Source organism: Candoia aspera, chromosome 2 (genome assembly GCF_035149785.1).
Source record: "Candoia aspera isolate rCanAsp1 chromosome 2, rCanAsp1.hap2, whole genome shotgun sequence".
NCBI classification, from domain to species: domain Eukaryota; kingdom Metazoa; phylum Chordata; class Lepidosauria; order Squamata; family Boidae; genus Candoia; species Candoia aspera.
The window spans coordinates 171,482,748-171,507,788 of NC_086154.1; the positions used below are offsets into that span (position 1 = coordinate 171,482,748).

Below are 25,041 nucleotides of genomic sequence, written 5' to 3' on the forward strand. Positions count from 1 at the left end.
TCATAGGGCAGCTGGTGGAATTTTTAAAGAGAGCGGAATCTAAAGGCCCCCTCTCATGTGATACCGTTCTGAAGATATTTTATCAGACTTGCCGTGCCGTGCAACACATGCACAAGCAGAAGCCTCCTATTATTCATAGAGATCTAAAGGTATGGAATCCAAGTTTTCTCTACTCCTTGTGAGAGTGAAGCAATGACGCTACCAGTTAGGTTGAGCTTGAGTTGGCCTGTAGTAGTCTGAGAAGTGTTGTACAGGAGAGTGAAAACTCTAGGGTAGGTTGGCTGACAATAAGGCGGGGTTGATTAGGCTAGGTTAATTTTTGCTAAGAGTTTTCCCAAATGTGGACATTTGTTCATGAGCAACTTTGAAAGAGCTTGAGATTTTTTAAAATTACAATGGGGGGGGGGGAATTGTACATTCCTATCCCGGAACTAAAAAGTGGAAAAATCTTGAGAATTGGCCATATGTGTACAGTTCGCTAATGGATGATACACAGCAGAAGAGACATGCAGAGGTTGACTGCAGATGGTAAATACTACCGTTTCTTGTAGAGGCGGTGGAGTTCCAAGGGATTTAAATTGTTGTATAATCTTTAATTATACCACAAATTACAGGTGACCCCCTTTGTCCAACGCAGCACCTTCTAGTTCCCAGATTCCCAGGTAGTATGGCCACTTTCTGGAAGTTATCCTAGCACGCCTACAGAACCCAGGCTGGAAAGTCTACCAGGAAAATAATTGCCAGTATCTCTTGTTTGTTATCTTTATAGAGTGTTGGGCAGGACTGAAATCAGAGCTGGGTTTACTCTTTCCCCTTGATTGGAGAATGACTAGATAGAAGTCAGTGCTTAAAGTGTTTCAGAATGGTGTAAATATTTTTGAGGAATTTAACTATGGATTGACTTGAGGTTAGAAAATAATGGAATTGTTTAGTGATGTGATGTGATGTGATGTTATAAAAATGACATGAACATTGCAGAGAATCTCTTGGTTAGGGACCTTTAACAGTAGGAGACCCTGTATCTCCTTTGTGAAGATATGGAGTCCTGGCCTTGGGACAGGGGAGGAGTGAGTGAAATGTTAATGGAGGAATTTTTAAAAAGATTACTCAGTCCTGAGAAAGAGGAAGAAGTGAAAAGGAACTCAGAATAGCCACAACTTGATTTTGATTGGTATAAGATGGAGTAGAGAGAAACTCTGACAGGCTTTCAAGATTCTGGTATTCTACCCTACAACAGTAAAGAACATTCCTGAAATCTCTGTTGTGCCTGTTCCTTGACCTCTCCTACCCTGAAGAGCTGACATCCTGCATGTTCTTATAGACCTGTCTGAACATTATATAATAAGCATTAAGAGACCAGGAAAAACCCAGGTGCCATTGCATAACAGCTGGAAATAGATATGAGTACGTTAGTCATGAGCTATGGAGAAAAGGCCCTTTATTGGTTTAATACTGTTTCTGCCTTTACTCACAACCAGAAAGGAAATTGGTATTCTTAAAATGTAGATAATGAAATAATTAACGAAGTATGGTATGTACAATCTTCCTTGTCCCCTACCTCATATTTATTTGAAGAGGTTACCAACAAAACTCAATAATTAAGTCCACCAATCATATTGCAACACATCTTTCCATTCTTTAAAGTTGAGTTGTATTAGTGTACAGTATCCATATGGAATGGAGCAGATTCATTAGAACTATGGTTCTGTTTCATGAAGGATGAACAGCATTCACCTGTGGGTTACGAGGTGCTGGGTCTTGGGTTTCATTCCTAAAGCATCTAAAATTATCTTGTTCTTAGTCACTTCCCAAAGGTTCTTTGGAACCCTGTGTTTATGTACAAGCAAGAGAAGAACTGTAAGATAGAATATTTAGGTTTCAAAGTAGGCTATTTAACCTTAGAAAAATAGCTAAAAGAGCTGTTTAGTTTAGTGTGAACTTTGATAATCCATGTCTACTTAGGTGATGTGAACACAGATGTGCATGAGTAGAGGCCTTTTTAATGTAAATGTGTATAACTTGCCTTTGCAGGTTGAAAATATGCTGATGAGTAACCAAGGAACAATTAAATTGTGTGATTTTGGAAGTGCAACAGTTGTGGCGCATTATCCTGATTATAGCTGGTCTGCACAAAGACGGGCAACTGTTGAAGATGAGGTGAGACACCCAACACTGTGTTTGATTTTCAACAAGTGGTATTCCTTTTGAAAACATAAGTATGTTGGAAATAATTCTTAGCCAACAGATTTAGCTAAGTATCATTTATATGAGAGTCTTACTTTTTTTGGATCTATGCATTGGTCTTTTCAAATTGCTGTTAAAAGAGTTTCCAGGGTTCAGATGGCTCGGCTTCAGTTGCTACTGAGTATTGCGTTGTTTGATATTCTGTTCTTTGCTTTTTTGCTTATTTAATGCTTATCTAGCAGAAAAGATGGATCTGTTCCATTTGAATAAACCTCTGCCAGAACTCCATATTGGGTTTTCAAAATGTATTCTCAGCCAAGCTGCACCTATTGTCCTCTTGTACAGTTCTGTTTCTGAGAACAGCTTTTCAAAGAGTTTTTCTGCTTTTGGCAAGGACTGATAGAATAGGAAAGGGAAACTGAGGTTAGGAACAGGAGCTGCGGAGGGGAAAAACGAAGAGCTATAGATAGGGCTGAAACTCCTTTTCCTAACCATTGGAGGCCAGTGTATTCTTCACACTTGTAAAGACCACACAAACATAGGAGCATGTGGAAGTTCTGGTCCCCTACAACTCCCATCATCTCTTCTTTGGCTTTGTGATTCCTTAGTTGAGTAATTTGTGAATGGTCACATACCCCTTCTGATGTAGTAGCTCTCTGTTGTCTACATAATCCTTTTTCAGCTGAAGACTTTGTGTGGCTAAAAAGTTTGTCCTGGGTCAGGACAAAAGCTTAATCAATTTTAATTTTAATTTAATTTAAGCTTGGATGGGGAACACAAGGTGTACCTTTGGTTTAAACTGTGATCTTTTTTGCCCAGAGTATCTGCTGTATCACAGAACTATAGCTCTTTTTCAGAAGGCTTGGGTAATGCTGACTAGATCCCTTTTCTCCAAAGATTTTAAGAAAAAAAAAATAGATGTAACTAACAGTTTTACCTGGCTTCAGATTTGAGCCTGAGTATAGTAATGTTAAACACAAACTATCAATTATTAGCCATCTCTGCTACAACTTTGATGGATTCCATTTAAGCTTTTATTCCTTATATAATTATTGCTGCTTCTGGTGCATAGAGCTTAATAAAGGTGCATTTTCCAAGCTCCAAATGAAGCTGCTCTACAGAATAGAAGTATTGGTCAAATATAGGCGTCTAGTTTATGACAAGACTGTTTCAGAAACTTGTAAAAACAATGTATGCATACTACGCACACATACGGTCTACTGATTTGTCGTGCAGTTTGAGTTGCCCTTGTAACTTCATGGATAGTCCATGTATATTCTTGAGAACAATATAGAAATTGTTTACCATTGCCTTCTTCTGGGTTTTTTCCCTTCCCAGTCTTAGTTTATAACCCTGGAATTTCCTGGAGGTTTCATCCAAGTACTAATCCGCTACTGTAAAGGGTAAGGAAGATGATCTTGATGGAAATATGCAAGAACTGTTATCTAGGCAAAAGGGGATGAAATATTTTAAGTCCAGAACAATGAAATTTCCAGGTCTGGTCTAGCTAGTGAGGTTGACAATATAACAGCTTAGCTGTTTTTGTGATCTGCCAGAGTTGAGTTGGTGCTGCCATTTAACTGGGCAATGGAATCCAAATTAAAGCATCTCCGTCAAATGTCCTTCCAGACTATACATCTGTGTGGTATCTGGCTGGCTATTTATCTGTCTATCCCTATACAAATACACAAGTGGTTTCTCTAATTTTATTTCATTTTTAAAAGACCCATTATGATGCATTTTGCTTTTCAAAATCTGGTTTTAACAAAAGTTAAATCCACAGTTTTCTACTATCTTTTGAGTGTCGTGAACATCGACTTGTTTTATGGGAAAAAGAGGGTTGTGGCTAACATGGTAACAACATTATCCTCTTGTAGGACATGATGAACTGAAGGTCATTTTCAAAGAATCTAAAACAAATTAAAGCTGTAGCAGAACAGCTGAGCCCCGAAGTTGGAAGGATGGAGGTCTAACTGCCTTTCTGCTCTACCTACTTTGTGATAGTTGCTTGGTAACTTACGCTGCTGCCATATGTCTTCCAAGAGATCCTACCTTGGTGTCCCCCACAACCTTGGTTTGTGTGGTATGTGTGTGAGGGCTTCACAATGTGCAAGGCTTCCTGGCAATAAAGAGGTCAAAAATAAAAAGTGAAATAATATTTATATCATTACCTCTTGGCCATATAGCTTCAGGGCATGTGACTAGAGGAATCAGTCCTTCTTCCACTCCTGCCTCCACTTCTTAGGAGACAGACAAATCTCACAAGAGATAAAATCAAGCATTTTTTAAAGAAAAGAGGCTAAAACACAAAGATTGCTGTTTAGCTTTAAATAGTAACATGCAAATATTCAGGGTTAAAAAAAAAATTTCAGAGCTGTTCAGATTTAGGAGAAACAAGAGCTTGATTTTTTAAAAAGGAAAATCCAACAAACAGTGTAATGATCCATAAGATGGTGATGGTCTGATACAAACAGGATCTCTCCATTCCAAAGTTGTAATTAAGAGCTGAGTTTCCTCCTCCTTTCCACCAGGTTAACAAGAAAACAAATATTAAATTCTCTGAACATGCCTGAAATATTATTCACAGCTAACATTAAAAAGGCAATTTAAACAGAGCATTAAAATCTCAGGCTTAGCACAAACACACACACAAAAATTGAAATCAAAATCCTAATGTATGTTCCTCATTAGGCTTGTTACTTATTTCTACAGAAATATAAGACTCGCAAAAGAGATGTTCCCTCTGCTTTCCATTTTACTTGAACTTCCCCACCGATCTCGGAAGATTCAAGTTGCCTATCAGAGGCTATTTGGGGCAGCGATGCACCTTACTTGTTTTCCAACCTCCATCCAGCAACTTCCACTCTATTTTAAAGGAAACAAAAAAGACTTCTTCTCTGTCCCCAGGATAGGGAGGGGCTGGAGGAATCAAATAACATCTCTTTATAGTGAAGGTGTTTAAAGGTTGCAGTCTGCCTGAGGCAGATGCCAGCTGGTTAGGGAACCACATTCTCTAACCCTTTTTTCTGGAAATTCCCCACTCAATTGTCCATGGCTTTCTGAAGACCTATTATCCATGTAGTCTCATCTAATGTGGCAAGTTGCTAGAAAAAGAATGACATTATTGTTATGTAAGTAAGCTGTTTTGTCTTGCAAATGGATCTGCTTGCTGTAAGGCTAGGATAACTTACGAGAAGAAAGAGAAATGATTTGTGAAAGAGTGAATGTGAAACTGCGTAAGGCCAAAGTTCAACAAATAAGTTATTTTGATGTAAAAGGTTATATTTGTGGATTCTTTGTGGATTTTATATATGTGAATTCTAGGTTACTTTCCAAACATGTTTAATCTCTAGATTTAAGAGTAAAATTATAACTATAGCTCTCTTATTTTGTGTCAACAGGTGACAAGGAACACTACGCCAATGTATAGAACTCCTGAAATTATAGATTTGTATTCAAACTTTCCAATCGATGAAAAGCAAGATATATGGGTATGCATTTTCTTTCAGCATAGGTAGATTTGGGGGTAGTGATTTGTCCCTATTGATTTGGCTTTCTCATTTATTTAGAGAAGTTGTTGTTCTTACCTGCCTTCCACCGGGTAGCTAACAATAAGATGTAAACGTACATACCACCATGCAGCACAGAGATTAAAACTGAAATAAAGAGCTGCAAAATCTAAAATTGGCAGCTCAAAAAAAGTCAAATAGCACGATGAAAGTAACTTGGGTAAAACCCAAGGAAAATAGGACAGCAGTAGCTTCGCTAATACACAACACCCCCTTAGGAACAGCAGTATTGGCTGGCTGGGGAATTCTGGGAGTTGAAGTCCACCCATCTTAATGTTCCCAAGGTTGAGAAACACTGCTGGAAACAATGAGACACAGAAGGAAAAAAGGATAGGGAGGGAAAAGGAAAAGAAGCTCACTCAGCATTGCTTTTAAAGATGTTGAAATGAAGGAGACACCCATAGTTCTAACTCAGTAGAATGGACCATGCCAACTCATGTTTGCTTCTGCTTTCTAGTTTTATCAGTGTGGAACTGATTCGTTATTACTAGAACAATAAATTAAATCCCACGTAATTCATTATTAATATATTGTGGGATCAGACCCAGCTGGCCTCTTTCACCTGTATGCTTTAACTATTACCTGCAAAACACAACTGTCCCAGTAGTTGAATTAACTCTTTCAAAATACAAACTCCAAAACATAGCAAGTTTTTAGAAAGCAGTATCCTATTTTTAGGCACCTGTTGGATAATGGTGCTTTGTTGATGAAGCCCTTAAATCTCTGTCAGGTGCAGAATTGCCAGCCTGTCAAATCAGCTCAAAATCTGAAAGGATAACAATGTAAGAGGAAGGATGGTCACTGCTAGAATTGATTTGGCTAAACCTTGAATGATTTAATCTGGTTTGGTTTGTTAGTTTCTTTATACAACCTCTTTGTTATTTCTCTGCAGGCCTTGGGTTGCATCCTCTACTTGTTGTGCTTTAGGCAACACCCTTTTGAAGATGGAGCTAAGCTTCGAATAGTCAATGGAAAATACTCCATCCCACAGAATGACACAAGATATACTGTGTTCCATGATCTTATTCGTAAGTTTCAGACAGTGACACCAAGTACTTGGGGAGATGGCATGAAGGGTTGGGGAGCTGATGTCTTTGCTGAGATTTTTTGGTTTTCTTTTAAACCCATGAATGCATTTGGTTTCTGTACCTACAATTAAATGTGAAAGGCCACTCTACATCAGCTATTTCAACCCACTGCTTGACAGAGCATTGGACAATCATCCTCATCATTCCTGCCTGTCAATGCCCATGCTAAAAAGCAGTAATGGGACCAATTACAAGTACAACCCATCTGAAGAGCTGGTATACTCTTATTTCAGGAAGAAGGCTGGCAAATGTAATGAGATTGTCTTTTTATTGTTTCAGTATTGTTTAAATGTGTGGCTTCATCCTAGCCACTTCCTAGTGCCAGCATTTCAAAGTTATATCATAGCAATTATCACAAGTCCTATTGGCAAACGTGCCTCTTTTAACATACTGTGATCTCTTGGTTGCATTTTTCTTTTAAAGGTTCTGCTTTGCGAGTGAACCCAGAAGAGAGGCTGTCCATTACTGAGCTTGTCAATCAGCTGCAGGAGATTGCGGCTGCTAGAAATGTAAACCCAAAGTCCCCTATCACAGAGGTAATAGATCCTGTTTGGTGAAATCCAGTTCTCATCTATGTGGCAGCACTCAGCCTATCTTTACTGATCTCGAAAAGCTAGGCAGATTTGGACCTGGTTAATAGTCAGAGAGGAGAACCCCAGGAACCCCAGCAACGTGGGTGAGACTGGGGAGAAGGCAGTATCAAACCACTCATTTTTTACTGCCAGGAAAATGGCATGGACGTATCCATTAAGTCACCAGGAATTGAACTTCACTTGGGTTAAGGATATTGTATCTTTACTAAAAGTCTATGGCAGCAGTGGGCATCTTTTTAAATCTGGGCAGCACCCCTTTTTTTTAGTTACCCTCTGTAGTCAAGAGGAGCAAGGAAATAACATGGCGATGTCATTGGATGGGGCAGAACCAATGGTCCACTTTTACTATTATTTGGAGGATTGCGAAATGTTGAATATCGATGGTGTCATTTTAGAGGGCTTTTGGGAAGTGCAGAAAAGACAAACATTAACATTGGCTTTTGGGGGTAGGGGTTGTATAATTGCTCCCCAAGTGATCCTTCCATTCTGCTCTCTTTCTGTTAGTTTGGGCTGTGATTTCAGAGGAGAAGGGGAAAAGAAAGTTGATGGTGATGGTGTATAGAGCAGCACACTGTATATAAGCCAGTCCTCCTTCATTTTTAACCATTTGGCTTAGCATTTTTCCATATTAATTAGATTATTGCTTCTTGAGTGTTTGATTTAGAGCTTTATATTAAATCAAAATTAGCAGTGATCCTTGCATCCTATGTTAACAATCAACCAAACATACGTAAAGTGACTCAGTATTACCTTTGTACTGCAGATGGGCTGTGGGAGGGGAGGACAGGGAGTTCAATTTGTGTTCACTCCTGCTGTGATGCTTTTTTTTCCCCAGCTTCTTGAACAAAATGGGGGCTATGGGAATAACGCTCAGCCTAAGACATCTTCAGCATTGGTGCCACAGAACTCAAAACCTCCTGGTCAGCTTAACAATATATATAATGCAGGTATGTTCCTTAATAGAATTTTCTTCAGGTCCAGGTCCAGTTCTTGAGCCTTCTATATTTCTCTAACATTTCTGGTATCTTTCTTACATAGCCTTTCTTACAGTATTTGACAATCTCAGTTCTTATTTTAGTACTGTTAATCTGACTTTAAAAATTTTCCCCAAACTCAGAAGTCCTGGTAGGAAGTAATAGTAATCAAGCTTTAACAGAATCATGGATTCCTTACCTTCTCATATTGATAACATTGTATTTATAGTTAAGATGTTGGACTAAGAGTTGGGGGACCCAAGTCATTCATTCATTCATTCATTCCTCAAATGTATATGGCCACCCATATCACAAATGAGTGACTCTGGTTGGTGTACAACAAAGCTAAAAAAATAATATATACATTATCATCATCATCATCATCATCATCATCATCATCATCATCATCATCTTAAAATTATAAAAGCATAAAACTAAAAGAAAAAAACGGGCAAAGAGTAGGTGTCAATAACAGAGGAGCCACCTCAATTTCACCAGTCCCCTGGGGTTCCCAGGCCTGATAGCACAACCGGGTCTTGAGGGACTTCTGGAAAGATACATGGGATGAAGCCAGCCTCACTTCAGCGAGGAGGATATTCCAAAAGGCAAGCACCACAGCAGAAAAGGCCCGCTGCCTAGGACCTGCTGTCCTGACAGTCAGGAACCACGCCGAGACAAGGAATAGGTCTCTAGTGTTTTATTACTGCTACATTAGACAGAAAATCCTACCAAACTGAAGAAGCGTGAGAAAACCCAGACAGATAAACCCCAAAAATCAAGGCGGGTCTGTTCTGTGTCTCTTTGAATGACAGCTCAAATTCTCTCTACTGCGCATGTGTTCCCCCCCCCGGATAGGGGCCCCCTCCTGCTCACCATCAGTGCTCATGACACTCGCCAAGCATAGCACCCTAGTCGGCGGGACCCACAGCATGTTATAGTTTCTCCTCAGCCATGGAAGCCGACTGGGTGACTTGGGCCTGTCTCTCTCTCTCTCTCTCAGCCTAAACCACCTCCCAAGAGAAAAAGGATGGGGAAGCACTATGTATGCCGCCTTGAGCTTCTGAAGGAAAGTGGGGTATAAATATAACAAACCTCCAGGTTTGGAGTAGACCATGGAATCCTATTACATTCAAACCTGGGGAGTTGGTTTATTGTAACGGGCTAATTTACAAAGACTAGTTTCAAATTGTGGTTTGATAGTTTATTTTGTTTTAACCAACACATTTTCCAAGGTTGGACCTAAAAAAAGAAAACCACCAGAAGTTTGTTTTGGGTAAGAGGGAAAGTGGAAGAGAAAGCACACTCTCCTGTAGGTTGTGTTCATGACAAACCACAATAGTTTGGAATAATTGGAGTAAAAAGGGGAAAAGTGATTCTCTCTGATGCAGAAAATCCAGACTGATTTTATAGTCCGTTTTCTCTACTTAAGAGACAAAAATCATATTCAAGTTTTTGAATATTTGTCAATAACATGAATCTGAGAGAAGTTTATTCCTGGAATGCAAAATGTATTAAAAGGGGAAAGAAAAGTCCTGAACTGCATGTTCCCTGAGTCTTGAGCAAAACATAAGAATTTTAGTCTGGTTTAGATGTTCTTGTGCCCCAACAAATGGAAACCTTCAGAATAAGAACCATGACAAATTTTGTATGTTTTGTTTATTTTAGGAATATATTAATTATACCAGTAATATCTGACTGCATTTTACATAGTGCCACCATTGATTAGAGAGCCAGTTTGGTCTAGTTGTTAAGGCAACGGGCTAGAAACCAGGAAGCTGTGAGTTCTAGTCCCACCTTAGGCATGAAACCTGGCTGAGTGCCTTTGGGCCAATCCTCCTCCCTGAGCCCTAGGAAGAAGGCAATGGCAAATCACTTCTGAAATCTTGCCAAGAAAACTTCAGGGACTAGTTCAGGCAGTTGCCCAGCATCAGACAAGATTGAATGGAAAAAAAAATGATTAAGAGTTTACCCTTAGATGTCTTTACATGGAGCAGTGGAGATGGCGCGTAGAAAAAGAGAGGCAGGAGCAATACAATATGGCTTGTCAGTGCATGATACAATAACCTTGCTTGCATTCAGCAGATTGAAATCTGATTAGTGTCTTAAATGGTCAGTCATCTGGGACCAGTGTGTGCATCTCCTTGAGCTTCATCTTGAAGTGAATAGCAATGATATGCATACTTAAACAACAAGGTCTCTCAGGGCACCTTAGAGGCCAACAAATGTATTACTGCATAATCCTTCGTGAATCACAGTCACTTCACTGGATCAGATGTACCTACTGATACACAGTTTAACTAAATAGTGCATCACTGGCATTGGAGTCAAGAAACCAATAGGGTCTGCTAATAAAATGGGTGAAATTTTGTGAAGTTAATTGAAATGCCATAGTTGTATCAAATGCCAGTGGAAGTTTGGTTCTCTACCTCTGGAGGTTTTTAAGAAGACACTGGACAGCTAACTCTAGTGGATGGTTGAGTTAGTTTTCTTGCACATTGCAGAAGGTTGGACTAGATGAGCCTTGTATTCCCTTCCAACTGTAGAGGCCTACCATTCTGTGAACATTTAAAGCATACAGCAGCCTTCCTATCATTTAGGTAATAGCAGCTGACTGCCATCTGAAATTGAATGCTTTGTTTATTGCAGCTAATAGGTTTGCTGGACTATGCTTTGCTTCAGAATGTGTGGAGTGTCTTAGAAGGGAGATCATTCACTGTTTTTGTTGAGTTATTATAGCTGGCCTCTCCTCTCTGTGTAGAAGAATATTTCCTTAATCAAAAGACTACGACTAAGCTAATACATAAATAAAGATAGCAGCTGAAGTGCCCTGCTGAATTTGTTTTTAAATGGAAATACAATTAAATACATTTTCAGATGGAAATGTAAGTCTGTTTGGGAACTAAGATAAAACTTTAGAGGAAAGAATAATGATGATTGAATGCCTTAGGCTATAACGCTCTGTTTTTTGCTTCTAGGGCTGATGGTGGCAGAATGTGACCAGATTTCTGGTGGGTTCTTTGATATCCTTCGGGGTGGAACAGAAAGATTTTTCACGAATATCAAGGATACATCTTCGAAAGTTATTCAGTCTGTAGCCAAGTAAGTAGAAATGTAGCTGTGTTGATATTTCCATTCACTTTATTACAGTTCACCATTCTCAGTGCAATGGGTATTTTATGTAGTGCCTTTTTCTCTCATGTGGTTTTTATTTTATAAGTTTTTATTTTATAAGCCGGCTGTGTGACCTTGGGCCAGTCACTCTCTCTCAGCCCAACTCACCTCACAGAGTTGTTGTTGTGGGGAAAATAGGAGGAGGAAGGAGTATTAGGTATGTTCGCCGTCTTGAGTTATTTATAAAAATAATAAAGACAGGATAGTACATAAATAAGTAAATAGTTATAACCAGCTTACAATCTTGTGGAAAGGAAGGCTAGGAATTCTGTAAGATCAGATGATGAATCTCCTTTGGATTGCATCCTTTCCCAAGCTTGGTTGTGAGAATAGCATTGTTGCTTAACCAGATTAAGTCTTTCAACTAGGATGTACCAGAAATCTTGGGGAAAAAATTGGAACTCCAGCTCTGAAAAATCATACAGCCAAAATGTCCCTTGTTCAGGAGAGAGAAACATAATAATAAAATAAAATTCCAAAAGTCAGGTCGCACAGACAAATTAATTTAATTTTTAAAAATTTATTTATGGTCCAATACCAAGTCACCAAATTTAAAAATATAGCACACCATTCAAGTCAGGCCCCATAGACAATGTATTGAATAAATTACATTCAATGTTAAAGTGGTTGCAAATTTTCTTATAAACATTTCCTTACTTGTTTGATGCATGATCTTTGAACATTCCTAAGTACAGTAACACTTTCTGTGAAAAAAATAAGATTCTGTTAATAAGATTATAATTGGCCTAAGGGGCCTGACGTTTGGGACACCCCGTATATATAACTCTGGTTTGCCTGTCAATACGGTGACCGTATTTTCTTGGAAAAAATAAAGAACAAACCTGAAAAGGGGGCAAACATGAAAGAGGTTCAGGATAAATAATAATAATAATTGTTTATGTTTGTAACTTTGCTTTACAAAGGAAAATTCAAGAGCAAAACCATAAATAATTAAATAAAATAAATCTAAATAAATCTATTTCTGTTTCTGAAATAAAGGACGTATGGTCACTGTACCTATCAATCGCTTTGTATCATTTCTGTATTGTCCTGTCATCAACTCTGCAGTAGGCTACTGAAAGAAAGTGGCAACTTTAAATTATTACTAGCAAAGCCTAGGAATGTTAGATTTTGAAACAAAATTGTCATAGTGAATATTTCAGATGTGGCATTTCCTGTTAATGACTTAAAAAAAAACAGAAAATAATCCAAAATCCAGCCCCAAAAGGCCTGTTGTGAGTTTTAGTGCAAGGAAAAGAGTGACTTCCCATTCATTAAAATATGCCAAATTTTGGCAGCAGAATCTTAGTGTGGTCAGGTGATGCAGGTTACTCTCCCTGATCTTCATAGTCTGACAAAATACCTTTTCTTGTATACTGTATTCCAATTACAGTGGAATATAATTCTTGTGTACTAATTTCCAATTACAGTGGAAGAATTTTTTAAAATGATATGTGTTTCAATTGTTTTTTCTGCTTTTTATACTCCCATTTCAGGATTAATCTTAATGCTGAAAAGCAGGTAAATAGACTTAAAACCAGCACGCCAAATTTACATATGAAAATCAACTAGAACCCAGTGAAGTTATTCCCTTGTGGGTACTTCATTGCAAGTTGGATGTGAGAAAGTTTGCCTTCAAATCATAGCTGAGAATTGCTGAAAACAGGCCTGTCAAGCTGGCTGGCTTTTCAGTTAGAATCATTTCCCAGTCACCAGAGCTATAGCATTACACTGTAAGGCCCAATATAAGATCATAATTGGTCCCAAACACTCAACTCACTCAAAAAAACCCCCAAATGTCCATCATAAAAACAAAAAATACACAGCAGCTGAGGAGGATGTCACCATCAATGTTGTTAGCACAAACGGGAGACAGGACTCACACTCGGGGCACATTTGTTGAGTGAAGGAAGAGAATTCATGAATCTTGGCACATAGTTGGGCCAGACCCAAAGAGTATCTCCTGGAACTTCTAAAAGTCTGTTTGGAGGCTGCATTTCATCTCTAATCTGGTTTTGGATCTAGCTCTCATGTTAGATAAGAGACAGCACTGAAGGCTTGCTCTGTTCTGTGTCGCCTTAGCAACTCATAGTTTCTAAATCATGTGGGCTTGTGGCAATCATTTCATTCATTCCTTCAGTTATTGTCCGAGAAGACGTGTGGGCATGGGAACAGAGAGTTCGGAGTGACCCGTGTGATGTTTGCGTTCAAAAAATGGCAAGACGGGGTGGGGAGCAATGAGATGGGTTTGCATTTTTTTTAGGTCTACCTTAGTGACATGAGAAGCAAGCCTTGCGTTTCTGCTTTTGTTTTATTGCAATAATTTTTGAATACAATATCTGGTGTAGAAGTGAAAATTCCTTAATTGATTCTGTGATTGTATCAGTCTGTTTTCTCCCAAGCAGAGTAAGACTCTTTTTTTACATGCACCTTTGTACCTGTTCTAGACCAGGGTTTTCATTGGGGGGGGGGGGCTGGTGGGCACATTTGAGACTTTGATCACCTGTAATGGGCATTCCCACAAAATGGTTGCCATGGTGAGTCTGGCCAACCACAGAACCCTCATATAAACAGAAGATAAACAAAACCCTGGATTGCAATTACCCGCTGTTTTATTTTCTAAGTCTGTTCCTTGGGCCAGAGGAACTGTAGATTATGCCTTTACTGATTTGCTTTGCAACATGCTAATTTCCCATTTATTTTTTTAAACTACAAGAATATTTTAAAAATAGATAGGGCAAGGAGTTGGACAAGCTGTAGATGGCACACTGTCACTTGTTGGTCTTGGATACCACATTGGGGACCAGGTTCTAGACCAAAGTTTCTATGGTCTTTAAATCACTAATGGCCCTGCAGATGGTTCATGGGGGAAGATGATATTCTAGTAACATGTTCTTAAGCGCCATCTTTTCTATGTCATATTCAGTGTTATATTATTACTTGAAGTTATAATTTGCTTCACAAATACCCTTGGGCAATGCTGCATTCTGTGAATTGAAGTATTATTGCTTGGTATGACTTTAGCATGAATCAATTACTCTTTGCACATTTGATGGTCAAATCAGTGGTTATTACTTCACTGCTCAAGAGAGTGTGTTTTAGAAGGTTTGTTTATATGGGCTCTGAAGAAGGTTTTGATGACAATGCTTAAAATAAAAAGATGGGAACTTCTATCCTTTGGATATCAGCAAAGATAGCTATAGTAGTCTTTCAGTTTTATCCATCTTCATACGCCTTTATCTTAAATGCGTAACTGCAAACTTGGAATGAAATAATATAAATTATTTGGATACACTGAAGGGTGAAATGGACATCATCAGATCGGAGAGCCTTATGGACTTTTTTGGATCTTCTGTAGCTCAGTGGGTGACTGGTGGCTTCTGAAGTCTAGCTACTGCTATTGAAGACATCAGTGGGAGAAAGAGGCACAGTCCTTCATCTCAGTGTTAATCCGTAGACAGTTTTCCCATAATTCCAACTCTACATGCATTTTTATGCAGGGAAGAATCAACTAGTTAGACTGGAGACAAAACATACTTCTTCCTCTGCTGTTCAACAGCCTAATCTAATGAAAAGTTTACGAGGAGGAAAGGCCATTGCCATTAAGTATTTAGCTAATAGTAAATGAAACTGATTTATAGAGAGATTCAGATCTAGTATTCTGGAGAGATTATGACATCAGGATTAGGCTAACCAATCATAAATCATTTAACCCACAAACTGTTCCATGATGTGATTCTGTTGGTGACACTGAACCTCAAGAAGCTCACTTGGTTTTAGCTTTTCCTTTTCACTAGTCATTCAGTGCTTGAATGCTAGCAGCTGTATTCTGTCAGAGGGAATCCCCGTTGGGGACTGAGACCGTTTCTTTCAAGTGGGGCCTTTCCTGGGCAAGGTGAAGCACCTTGGGATGTCTTTTCAAGTTTCATGGGCTGATGTCTCATGTGTTATGGGCTGTTACAGTACTGGGATTTGGGTAGTGATGGTCAGAATAATTTTGCAACGTCCCACTTTAGAAAAAAATATCTCACATTCACTACCAAGTGTTGTTTCTTAGTTGGTGCTTCATAGTCTGAGCCACAGAACAAGATTGGATGGTATAAGAACTCTAGAGCTGTTGATCTTTAAACCTAATTTACAAAATACTTCCGAAATAGTGAAATTAATTCTTACAATAATCTAGGAAATACAATCAAGGATTTTATTAAAGCGACAAAATAATCATGTTAGTTTCTTTTCTGGGAATACATGTGCATGGGTAGCCTAACACAGCAATGGTATTTGCACTGTTATACAGTATCTTTCATCTTTACTAAAGATCCATTTATTCTATATATATCCAACAGAATTAGAGGTCTGTGCTTTCTTAATGGCTGTTTTCTTATATAATACGGTACAGCAAAGTCAGTTCACTTGCATATTATATACTGACTTCTATTTCTAACCCCGCCCCAAATGGGCTTATCTGAAATAGTTTGACTTTCTTGGGTAATTAAAGCAGTAGATCAGATGTTTTCCAGATGTTTTGTAACACATGCTAGCTGGGAATTCTGTACGTAGTACTCTTAATACAGCTAGAAAGCATGAGGCTGAGGAAGGCTGTGGTATGTAATGAGAGATCACATATATCTAAATTTCTGGATTGGGATAGTTTTTCATATCTTGTGAATATTTATAACTTGACCCAGGCATTCTTAGCTGGAAACAAGCAACCTTTAAACTGGTAGACGTTACAAATAAACATATGGAGAATTGCTGTATCTCTCAGAATATATCATGGAAATACAGGGTATCAATGTGGCATCAACAGTACTGATGAAAATAGTCACCTAATTTTGGGAAGAGTTGTCAATCTTGGCTCTTGTCCACACTGATGGCTCTTGTTAGTCATAAACCGCCCAGAGTCCCCTTTTCGGGGGAGATGGGCGGTGATGGAAATTTGAAATATAAATAAATAAATAAATGCATACATAATGGTATTCATCCAGTTTAATGTAGGCTAAGGCATTTGCAAGAAGGAAAAGCAAAAGCAAGATTTGGCTGGGGAGTTCAGTTTTTTCCCCATCTTTGATTTGTTTTTTGGATGACTTCTGTTTTGTTTTGTTTTGTTTTACATTTTGACTTTGTGTGTGATGCTTATTTCCTTACCCATTTTTCCCCATCGCTTCTCATCATTCCACGCCCATGTTCCTTAGCAGCCCAAGGTAAATATGTCTTCAGTATGTTAGTATTTGTACTGTATGTGCATGCTAACAGCTCACTTGCCAGTATGAAGCTTGCTACGGAAAGGTTTCTGAACTCTCAAGTTATACATGTGGCTTGTGATCTCTGCTCATTGTTTTAGCACACGCATATTGGTAGACCTATAACTTTATGAATTAAGACATTGCCGATAGGTTCCCAGTTACATTTATAGTTAGTATCGTATTTTTAATGTGATAATCCTGGCAACATGTATAACTTTAGAGCTTCTGTTTTTAATCAGTCCACTAAATTGCTGTGTCTTGTATTTCTGATTGTTTTTTTCTGCTCCAGTAGGGAAACAGATAGTAGGAATTAGATTGCTGTCAAGTATTCTCATTGAAATCTTCGGTTTTTTTTATTTCTGTGTCATTTTTAGGGCTTGAAAGAATACGGGTTTTTTTTTAGGTGATGGGTAGCCAGATGAAATAACCTCTGTGAACCATGTAAACTAAACTAACACATTCAAACTAAAATCCCTTTTGGAAAGGCTCACTTCCAGTAGTTGTATAACAGCAAGTAAATTGAAATCTATACACACTGTATAATGCTCTTCATATAGATTGTTACATGATCAATTCCCCACAAAATGAAAAAAAAAGTTGTTGCAAACTCTAGAGAATAGATAAAAATGGCTCCATGCAAAACTCTGGCTTTGGTATCCAGGCCCACTGAAAAATTTAAGCTGCTGCATAAATATCAGAAATCTCACTTAGGCTGCCCTTTCTTTGTTGTATAGGATAGGGTTGGGCAGTTGGTAACCCAAGGGCTTGCTGGGTTCTTTTTCTATTTTGCACACAGCTCTCTTCACACCAAACTAAGTAAGAATCCACTGACTTGGGCAGGAGTAATCCTTACACACTTTTGTTCAGGGGGCCTCACCAAATTGGTCAATTGTTGAAATTATCTACATCTCAGAAAGTGCTAACTAAGATGCTCTAGGCCTAGGCCACCTTCCCCAATCTGGCTCCTTCCAAATAGTTTCAATTGCAGTGCCCATAATTCCCAGCCATTATGGCCAGAGCCTGACCATCAGAAATCTACATGTTGTAGATTCTTCTTTGGAACTGTGCTGTACTGAACTGAAAATTGGGGCGGGGTAAGTTTCTCACATGTGAACATCACTGTAGATGAGGAAAAGGGCTAGATTACAACCTTACGGTTGTATGGGAGCTTCTTGAGTATACAGGAACATTTTCAGAGAAGGATCTCCCCTATCCTTTACCTATGCAGTGCCATGGTTTAGGAAGAATTTTGCTCAGCACATAGCTTTGCTGTGAAGCAAACTGGTGAGGAGACCAAGCCTCAGTTGATATCCCTTATTAAAGGAAGATGGAAATCTTGGGCATACATGTGGAATCCAGACTTCAAATAGTTGGTTAAAGAATTTGTCATTTTTGAGTGTGGACGCGGGTGCTTTGTTTCACTTCTCTACTTATAAATCTGTTTTTCAAACTCTAAACATGCTATCCTCTAAGGAGCCTAAATACCATCTGTGCTGACCTAAATTAACTTGTTTCTGCATAATACATTTTTTTCCTGTTCACTGTTTGAGACTGATTTACCACTATGTCACACTGCACAACTGACCATCATTTTGTAGACTACTTCGCTGAAGTGCTAATCTAGGTACTGTGTAGCTTAATGCCATTCACTACTATTCTACTACTTCCTCCTCCTGCTCCTCCTTCCCTCTGTAGCCATTTAGTGTCATTTGTCTTGGTCTCTACAACACCAAAGGGGCTGGGCTAGTGGAGGACTGAAACCTCTTTGCCCATTGTGTCCTGAAGGACCTTTGCTGTTGGTGTAATAACGACCCAGCCTATTAATTCCACAGAACCTTGATATAATCTGAGAAGAGGGAACCTGTGGCCCTTTAGATGTCACTGAACTACAATTCCCAGCATACCTTGCCATTGGGTATCCTGTGGGAATACGTGCAATAGTAGTTACCAATAACTAGAGAGATGCAGATTCCTCCCAACCAAAGAGAACATTGCTTTTCCCCCACTCCCTTGAGAAAAGTTAGTTTTATAAAGCCTATTATCTAAGGTGGTGATCAGAAACCTTCAGCTCTGGAATAATTGGTTTTTCCTGACTTTTGCCCCAAAACAGAGAATCCCGTGATAATGGTTCATGCATTTAAGCTGCCATTTATGTACTAACCAGTGGTGTTCTGGATTCTTTAGATTATTTCCCATAATTCAGATATTTGAGAATCACATTTGAGAAAACCTCTTGGGGATAGGGAGTACAGGTGTTATCCCTGTTTGATGAACAAAAAGCCAGTCGAATCTAGTAAACTGCTTGCAAATCTATTGAACCAACTCCCATTCTAACTGTTAACGTGAGTTTTTCTTAATATTCATTTCAGTTATGCAAAAGGAGATCTGGATATATCATACATTACATCCAGAATTGCTGGTATGATAAAAGCATTTATTAAATATAATTTTCTTTAAAAGCAGGTTAAATATATTGAGTTCAACCCTGACCACTCCTTTTCTCTCTCCCTACGTGCTCCAGTGATGTCATTTCCAGCAGAAGGTGTTGAGTCTGCTATAAAGAATAACATAGAAGATGTGCGGCTGTTCTTGGACTCAAAACATCCTGGACGCTATGCTGTCTACAATCTGTCTCCGAGGACGTATAGGCCCTCCAGATTTCACAACAGGGTTTGTAAAGTAGCATTTCCCCCATTGCAATATTGCCCGTCTCATTGTACATCTTTCTCACCTTGGTATGAAAGTAGTAAGAGAGTTGCTGTAGTGTAGAAGAGGAACTTTCAAACTGGCTTCCATCCATCATCTCTTCCTCAAAGCCCAAACTCTTTTTTAGCCTGAAGGCTTCATTCAGTCTTACGGGACTGCAAAGGGCAGAAGGGATTGCCAGTAAGATATGGGTGGAATCGAAAGAAGGAAGTAGTATTTCATAAAGTAAATACATGAACAGAGAGAAAGAAGGAGAGAGTGCATGCATGCATATGGCAGTTGCCAACCAGATGTTTCCAAAAGGTCCATTGAGCAGAATATGAGATCATTTACAAACAGAACAGCACATACTCTAGTACATACTTTTGCCTCTACTACTAGCATTTCTTAAACAAAAATAACCTGTTTGGATGGGTGGGTGGGTGGGTGGGTGTGCGCGCATGTGTTCGTATAATCTACCATTTTTAATAATTTGAAATTAAGAAAAAGACCATTCAAAATATCAGCAAATCTGCTTCAAAAATATTTATGGAATTTGGTTTTGTATAACCATATGCATAAGCTCTAAATGTGTATCGTTTTATATATGCTTCTTAATTCTAAACTACAGTAGCTTCCAGGCTATTTCAGTACCATACTATGCTGCTGAATTTTAGTGACAGATGAAGACAGCGCTGTGGGCTGCACCGAACCCTTAGGGTGGAGAGGGAGAGGCACATGTGGGCTGTGAGTTGCCCCCACTGTTGGATCAAATCATAATACTGAAATTTGCTGCCAGAAGATGTGATGCCTGTGTAGAATTTTTCTAGGTTCATAGAAAGCACACTCCGAATTAGGGATATGCAAAATACTCCCTTTCAGAGACAGAACATTCCAAAGACCTCTCGAGACAATCTGTTCCTCCTCCAGACCATGCTGATCTGGCTCTTCTGGAGATGATCTGGCAGCTCTCTGGAAGTAAAGGTTTGTGCTTCCAGATGTGATCTTACACAACCCAATCACCATATGCCAGGAATCCATAACAGGGGAAGCATGTTTCCTTCATACCCTGTTTGCAAATTTCAGTTGGCTACTAGCCCCGTGATGGATTGCAAGACCTTGTATTCTGTCCTGGTAGTGCTCCTTCTGCCTTCTTATGATGAAAGCTGTTTGAAGCTTCAGAATGTGACTGGTTTCAGTGTCTGGAAATAGATGGCAAAGGATTTGGAGCAGCATTGTAAACAAATGACTTAAAATCTAAAGGAGGGTATTTCAAAAAGCCAATTTTAGTATGGCAAGTTACTTATATCAAAAAAATAATTTCTGGGAAGTAGATAAAGTTAGCTTACTATCTTTTAAAACTATATCCTAAAGAACCTAGAATGACTGTGATTTTGCAAACACAATATCCTTGCAATATTGCCCTTCTTTATTAAATGGTTTTTTTCCCCTTTAAATCTTTCATTCGGTGGGATCCAAAAAGATGAAGAGTAGACAAAATGTGCAGATGGTTATGGGACAAACAAGTACCAGTTGCACCGGTTTAGCATTGTTAAATGAGATCATGCCTCAGTTGAATTGGTTTTCAGGAAAGGAAAGTGCTTGATCGCTGTTGTGGAACAAGTTAAATTTAAGATAATAGTTGGCAGCATGTTTGATTTAATAAATCAAAATGTTTCCTTAACAGGTATCTGAATGTGGTTGGCCAGCAAGGCGTACACCAAATCTTCAAAACCTTTATAGCATCTGCAAGAACATGCATTTATGGCTGAAGCAAGATCCAAAGAATGTTTGCATTGTGCATTGTCTTGTAAGTAGCGCTTAAATATTGAGAAACTGGGCTTTGCTATACACACTGGTCTGAAAGAGACTCAAAATCCACCATGAATAACCTGGAGGCAGAATGTCCTAAAACCATGAAGCAATATAAATTGGGAAGATCTATACCATGATATAGATCTAAGATTCTAATTCAACCCTAAAGATTTAATGTAAGGGGAGGGAGGATTTTTTGGCTGCTAGGGTTCAGTCATTGGTGAGGATGGAGAGTGTGTGGCTACAGTGGACAGGGCTAAAACGGGGGACGGGGTGTGTGTGGCTCAAGCCAAAAGTGTCTGCTGCGTGGTATCCTGATACGAAAATTCTCTCCTCCCCAGCTTCTGGATCATTCTTGCCAAAGTACAGAATTGCTTTCTCAGCAGAGGAGTTTTGAGATCATGATACCATATGGCAGACAGATGAGCAGAAACAGGCAAACAAAATGGTTAGCGGATCAAGGAACCTTTTCTATAATAGGAATCTGAATGGTTTGGAATCAGCTGTTTATAAGAGTATGTATCCAGGAGAGAAAGTTGACTGAGAGAACATTCTTCCTCATGATACTAAAACTTATGTCTAATTTGGATTTTCATATACAAATGCGTTTCTATAGGCAACCCTAGCTTTAGTACTGTAATGGGTTTGGAAAATAACCTTGAGACTACAGACCTTGTTTTCTCAATCTACAGGTGAGAAGATTGCCTTTTCTCACCTCTATCAAATCAAATCAAATCAAATCCTTTATTGCGGTCAATGACCAGAAGTAGGTACAATTCAGCAACAATTTTATGGGGGTAAAGGGGAAAGGGATATAGATAGGTGAGCAATTTTACACAAAAGAGTTTTCTCGCCAATAGTCAATGCACATTGTATTTGATTTTCTGTAATTTACCTGTTTGGTGGGGTTGTGTTTTTTCATAGGACGGAAGAGCAGCATCTGCAGTCGTTGTCTGTTCTTTCTTATGTTTCTGTCGCCTCTTCACTACTGCTGAAGCTGCTGTTTATATGTTTAGTATGAAACGGTGTCCTCCTGGCATTTGGCCATCGCATAAGAGGTACATTGTTTGCAGAAACAACTGTTTCCTCAAAGATAAACCTTGCTTTTGTGTAAAATTTGCAGATTTTAAGAAAGTAGTAAGCTGTGGACCAATCAGTGAAGTGTGTCTTCTCACAAAGGCATTCGGTTCCTTAGGATTCTATCCTGCTCAAACCCTCCACACTGAGATGTGTTTGTATAACTGTAATACTGAAGTTAATATTAAACCATGGTTACGTCACTTTCCAATTAATCCAGCAAATCCAGCATAGGTGCCATAGCTGGCTGGGGTTTTTCATTTCCCTTCTTTTTAGGTTAATAGCCCACCAACATTTGCATTGCCCATCATTTTCTGACTTTTTGTGTTTTTGTTTTTTTTAATTTGGGGAAAAAAATTAGAAACATGGCCAGAATAAAGTCAGAGTTATTGTGTGCAGACTGGAAGAAGGCTGACATTCCCTAACCCATTTGGGTTTTAAACATGGTGTCTGTGTGCCACAAGGCACAATAACAGAGCAGGAGCAGTGAAAATATTGTGGGAATGACTTAGCTTATGACCACTCTTTTACCTCATGTCATTTTTCTGGAGGATTAATGGCTTCTTAACCACCAGCTGTTAGTCCAGATTCAGACAATAAACCAAACAATGGTTAAGGAAATTTAATTTATGATAAATTGGTTATAGCAGCCTGTAGTTTAGACATTCTTCCTTAACCACAATTTGATTTTACTCTGGGCTCATGCAGCATGCTAAGTTTAACCACAGTAGGCATAGCATGTGTAAATCTGTTCATTCTACAAGATTGCATGTCACTGCTTTTCCTGTTTTCAGCTACTGAGGGTTCCTTGCTCTCACTTATCATTCAGATGCTACCTTACTGTGCTGATAAAGTTCATGCCTTTTAAACGTATTTAGATTTCTGAATAGACTTATTTTTGATGCTTCTGACATACGTTTCATTGATAAAACAATCCCAACATAGGAATATAACAAATTTAAAAAAGAGGAAATTTTACAATAAAATTGCAGATATTATAACAACTCCATGAGCTTTACGAAAGGCACTTGTTCCTCAAACATGGATCAGCTGCATGTTGATACTTGCTTCCTATGCCCTAAAGATAGGTCGAATCAGCCATGGCTGATCCAGGCATATAACAAATGACACATAAATGGTAAAACATTAACTTTTTTGTAAAAACTCAGTTGTTTCTTAAGGTAAAGGTAAAGGTTTCCCTTGACGTAAAGTCCAGTCGTGTCCGACTCTAGGGGGCGGTGCTCATCTCCGTTTCTAAGCCTTGGAGCCGGCGTTGTCATAGACACTTCCGGGTCATGTGGCCAGCATGACAACTCGGAACGCCGTTACCTTCCCGCCGAAGCGGTACCTATTGATCTACTCACATTTGCATGTTTTCGAACTGCTAGGTGAGCAGGAGCTGGGACGAGCAACGGGAGCTCACCCCACCGCGCGGTTTTGAACCGCCGACCTTCCGATTGGCAGCTCAGCGGTTTAACCCGCCGCGCCACCGCGTCCCAGTTGTTTCTTAGCATGAGCTTAATTATGCTCCCTTAAACTAAACATTTAAAACACTTTTGTGGTTCAGCCATTGCTCTATAGCAAGAAAGTCTCCCAGTTATGGGAAAGGTATGTCTTTGCAAACTGAAAGAAGATGGCTGCATTCTTCTCAGGGCATCTCTGTGTTACAATAATAGATAGATATGTACTGCATAAGAGTAGTAGAAGAAAGAATGCGTGCTTTTGCACACTCACTGATGAGATTGACTACTGTGGTACGTATGCTTTGAAGCTGCATTGTATTGGCTTGGCTCAGTCAGCCTTGTTTGACTGTATACTTTGACCATGTTCTTGTGTGTTCCCAGATATATTGAATATATGTGTGACATGATGGCTGATGAGCCCATTATTCCTCATAGCAAGCCAATCCTCATAAAATCAATCGTCATGACTCCAGTTCCGCTGTTCAGCAAGCAGCGCAATGGCTGCAGGCCTTTCTGTGAAGTTTATGTTGGAGATGAAAGAGTAACTACTACCTCACAAGAATATGATAAAATGAAGTAAGTGGGATTTCCCAACAGTCACCATTTTGTCTCTTGCAGCAAGGTGGAGTAAGGTGGGGAGGAGATCCATTGGTGCCTTAGTATCTAATACATCTTTATGGCTGGCATTTTCATCGGTTAGAGTCAACTATTGGATGCAGGTATCTGGTTCATGCAATGGTTATTTTATTAGATGCTTTGTTTCATTATTGTGCTGAAAGGCTCCCTGAATAGACTCAGTTACAAAAAAATAACCGGCATCCCTGTCTTCAATTTATGAACTAAAAGATAAAACGTAAAGGGGATATGGGGAAGGAGAAGAGAAATCCCAGAGTTCTTAAAGGTACAAAGGAAAAGGAGAAGTTGGAACTTTATCAAGGCTGATGGACTGGCCTTGTTCATTGTCTTCCCCTGCTTTAGACGTGGGGCTAAGCTGGATATCAGCTAAAAAAGAGCCAAAGGTGGCCAGTCTCTCAGGCTTTAGGTGTGACTGGATGCTCCTTTACTTTAAAGTAAAGGCAGATTTGCCTGAATTTTGTTCTCTTGGAGTTCAGATACGTTAGTCAACCATTTCTGACATCCAGTGGTCATGCAAGCTGAGGGTTGATGGGAGTAGTA

At 39.1% G+C, this 25,041-nt stretch overlaps 1 protein-coding gene across 2 annotated transcripts in view; it reads left to right on the forward strand.

Moving 5' to 3' along the window:
- Nucleotides 1-25,041, forward strand: part of GAK (cyclin G associated kinase) — a 71,850-nt gene that overhangs the window by 19,307 nt on the left and 27,502 nt on the right. For both annotated transcript variants that reach the window (XM_063294878.1, XM_063294877.1), the window contains exons 5-16: nt 7-149; nt 2,032-2,157; nt 5,586-5,675; nt 6,646-6,781; nt 7,265-7,377; nt 8,270-8,381; nt 11,384-11,507; nt 19,195-19,244; nt 19,347-19,495; nt 21,198-21,320; nt 22,250-22,383; nt 24,247-24,441. In XM_063294878.1, coding sequence (XP_063150948.1) covers nt 7-149; nt 2,032-2,157; nt 5,586-5,675; nt 6,646-6,781; nt 7,265-7,377; nt 8,270-8,381; nt 11,384-11,507; nt 19,195-19,244; nt 19,347-19,495; nt 21,198-21,320; nt 22,250-22,383; nt 24,247-24,441 — 1,495 coding nt within the window. The remainder of the gene's footprint in view (nt 1-6; nt 150-2,031; nt 2,158-5,585; nt 5,676-6,645; nt 6,782-7,264; nt 7,378-8,269; nt 8,382-11,383; nt 11,508-19,194; nt 19,245-19,346; nt 19,496-21,197; nt 21,321-22,249; nt 22,384-24,246; nt 24,442-25,041) is intronic.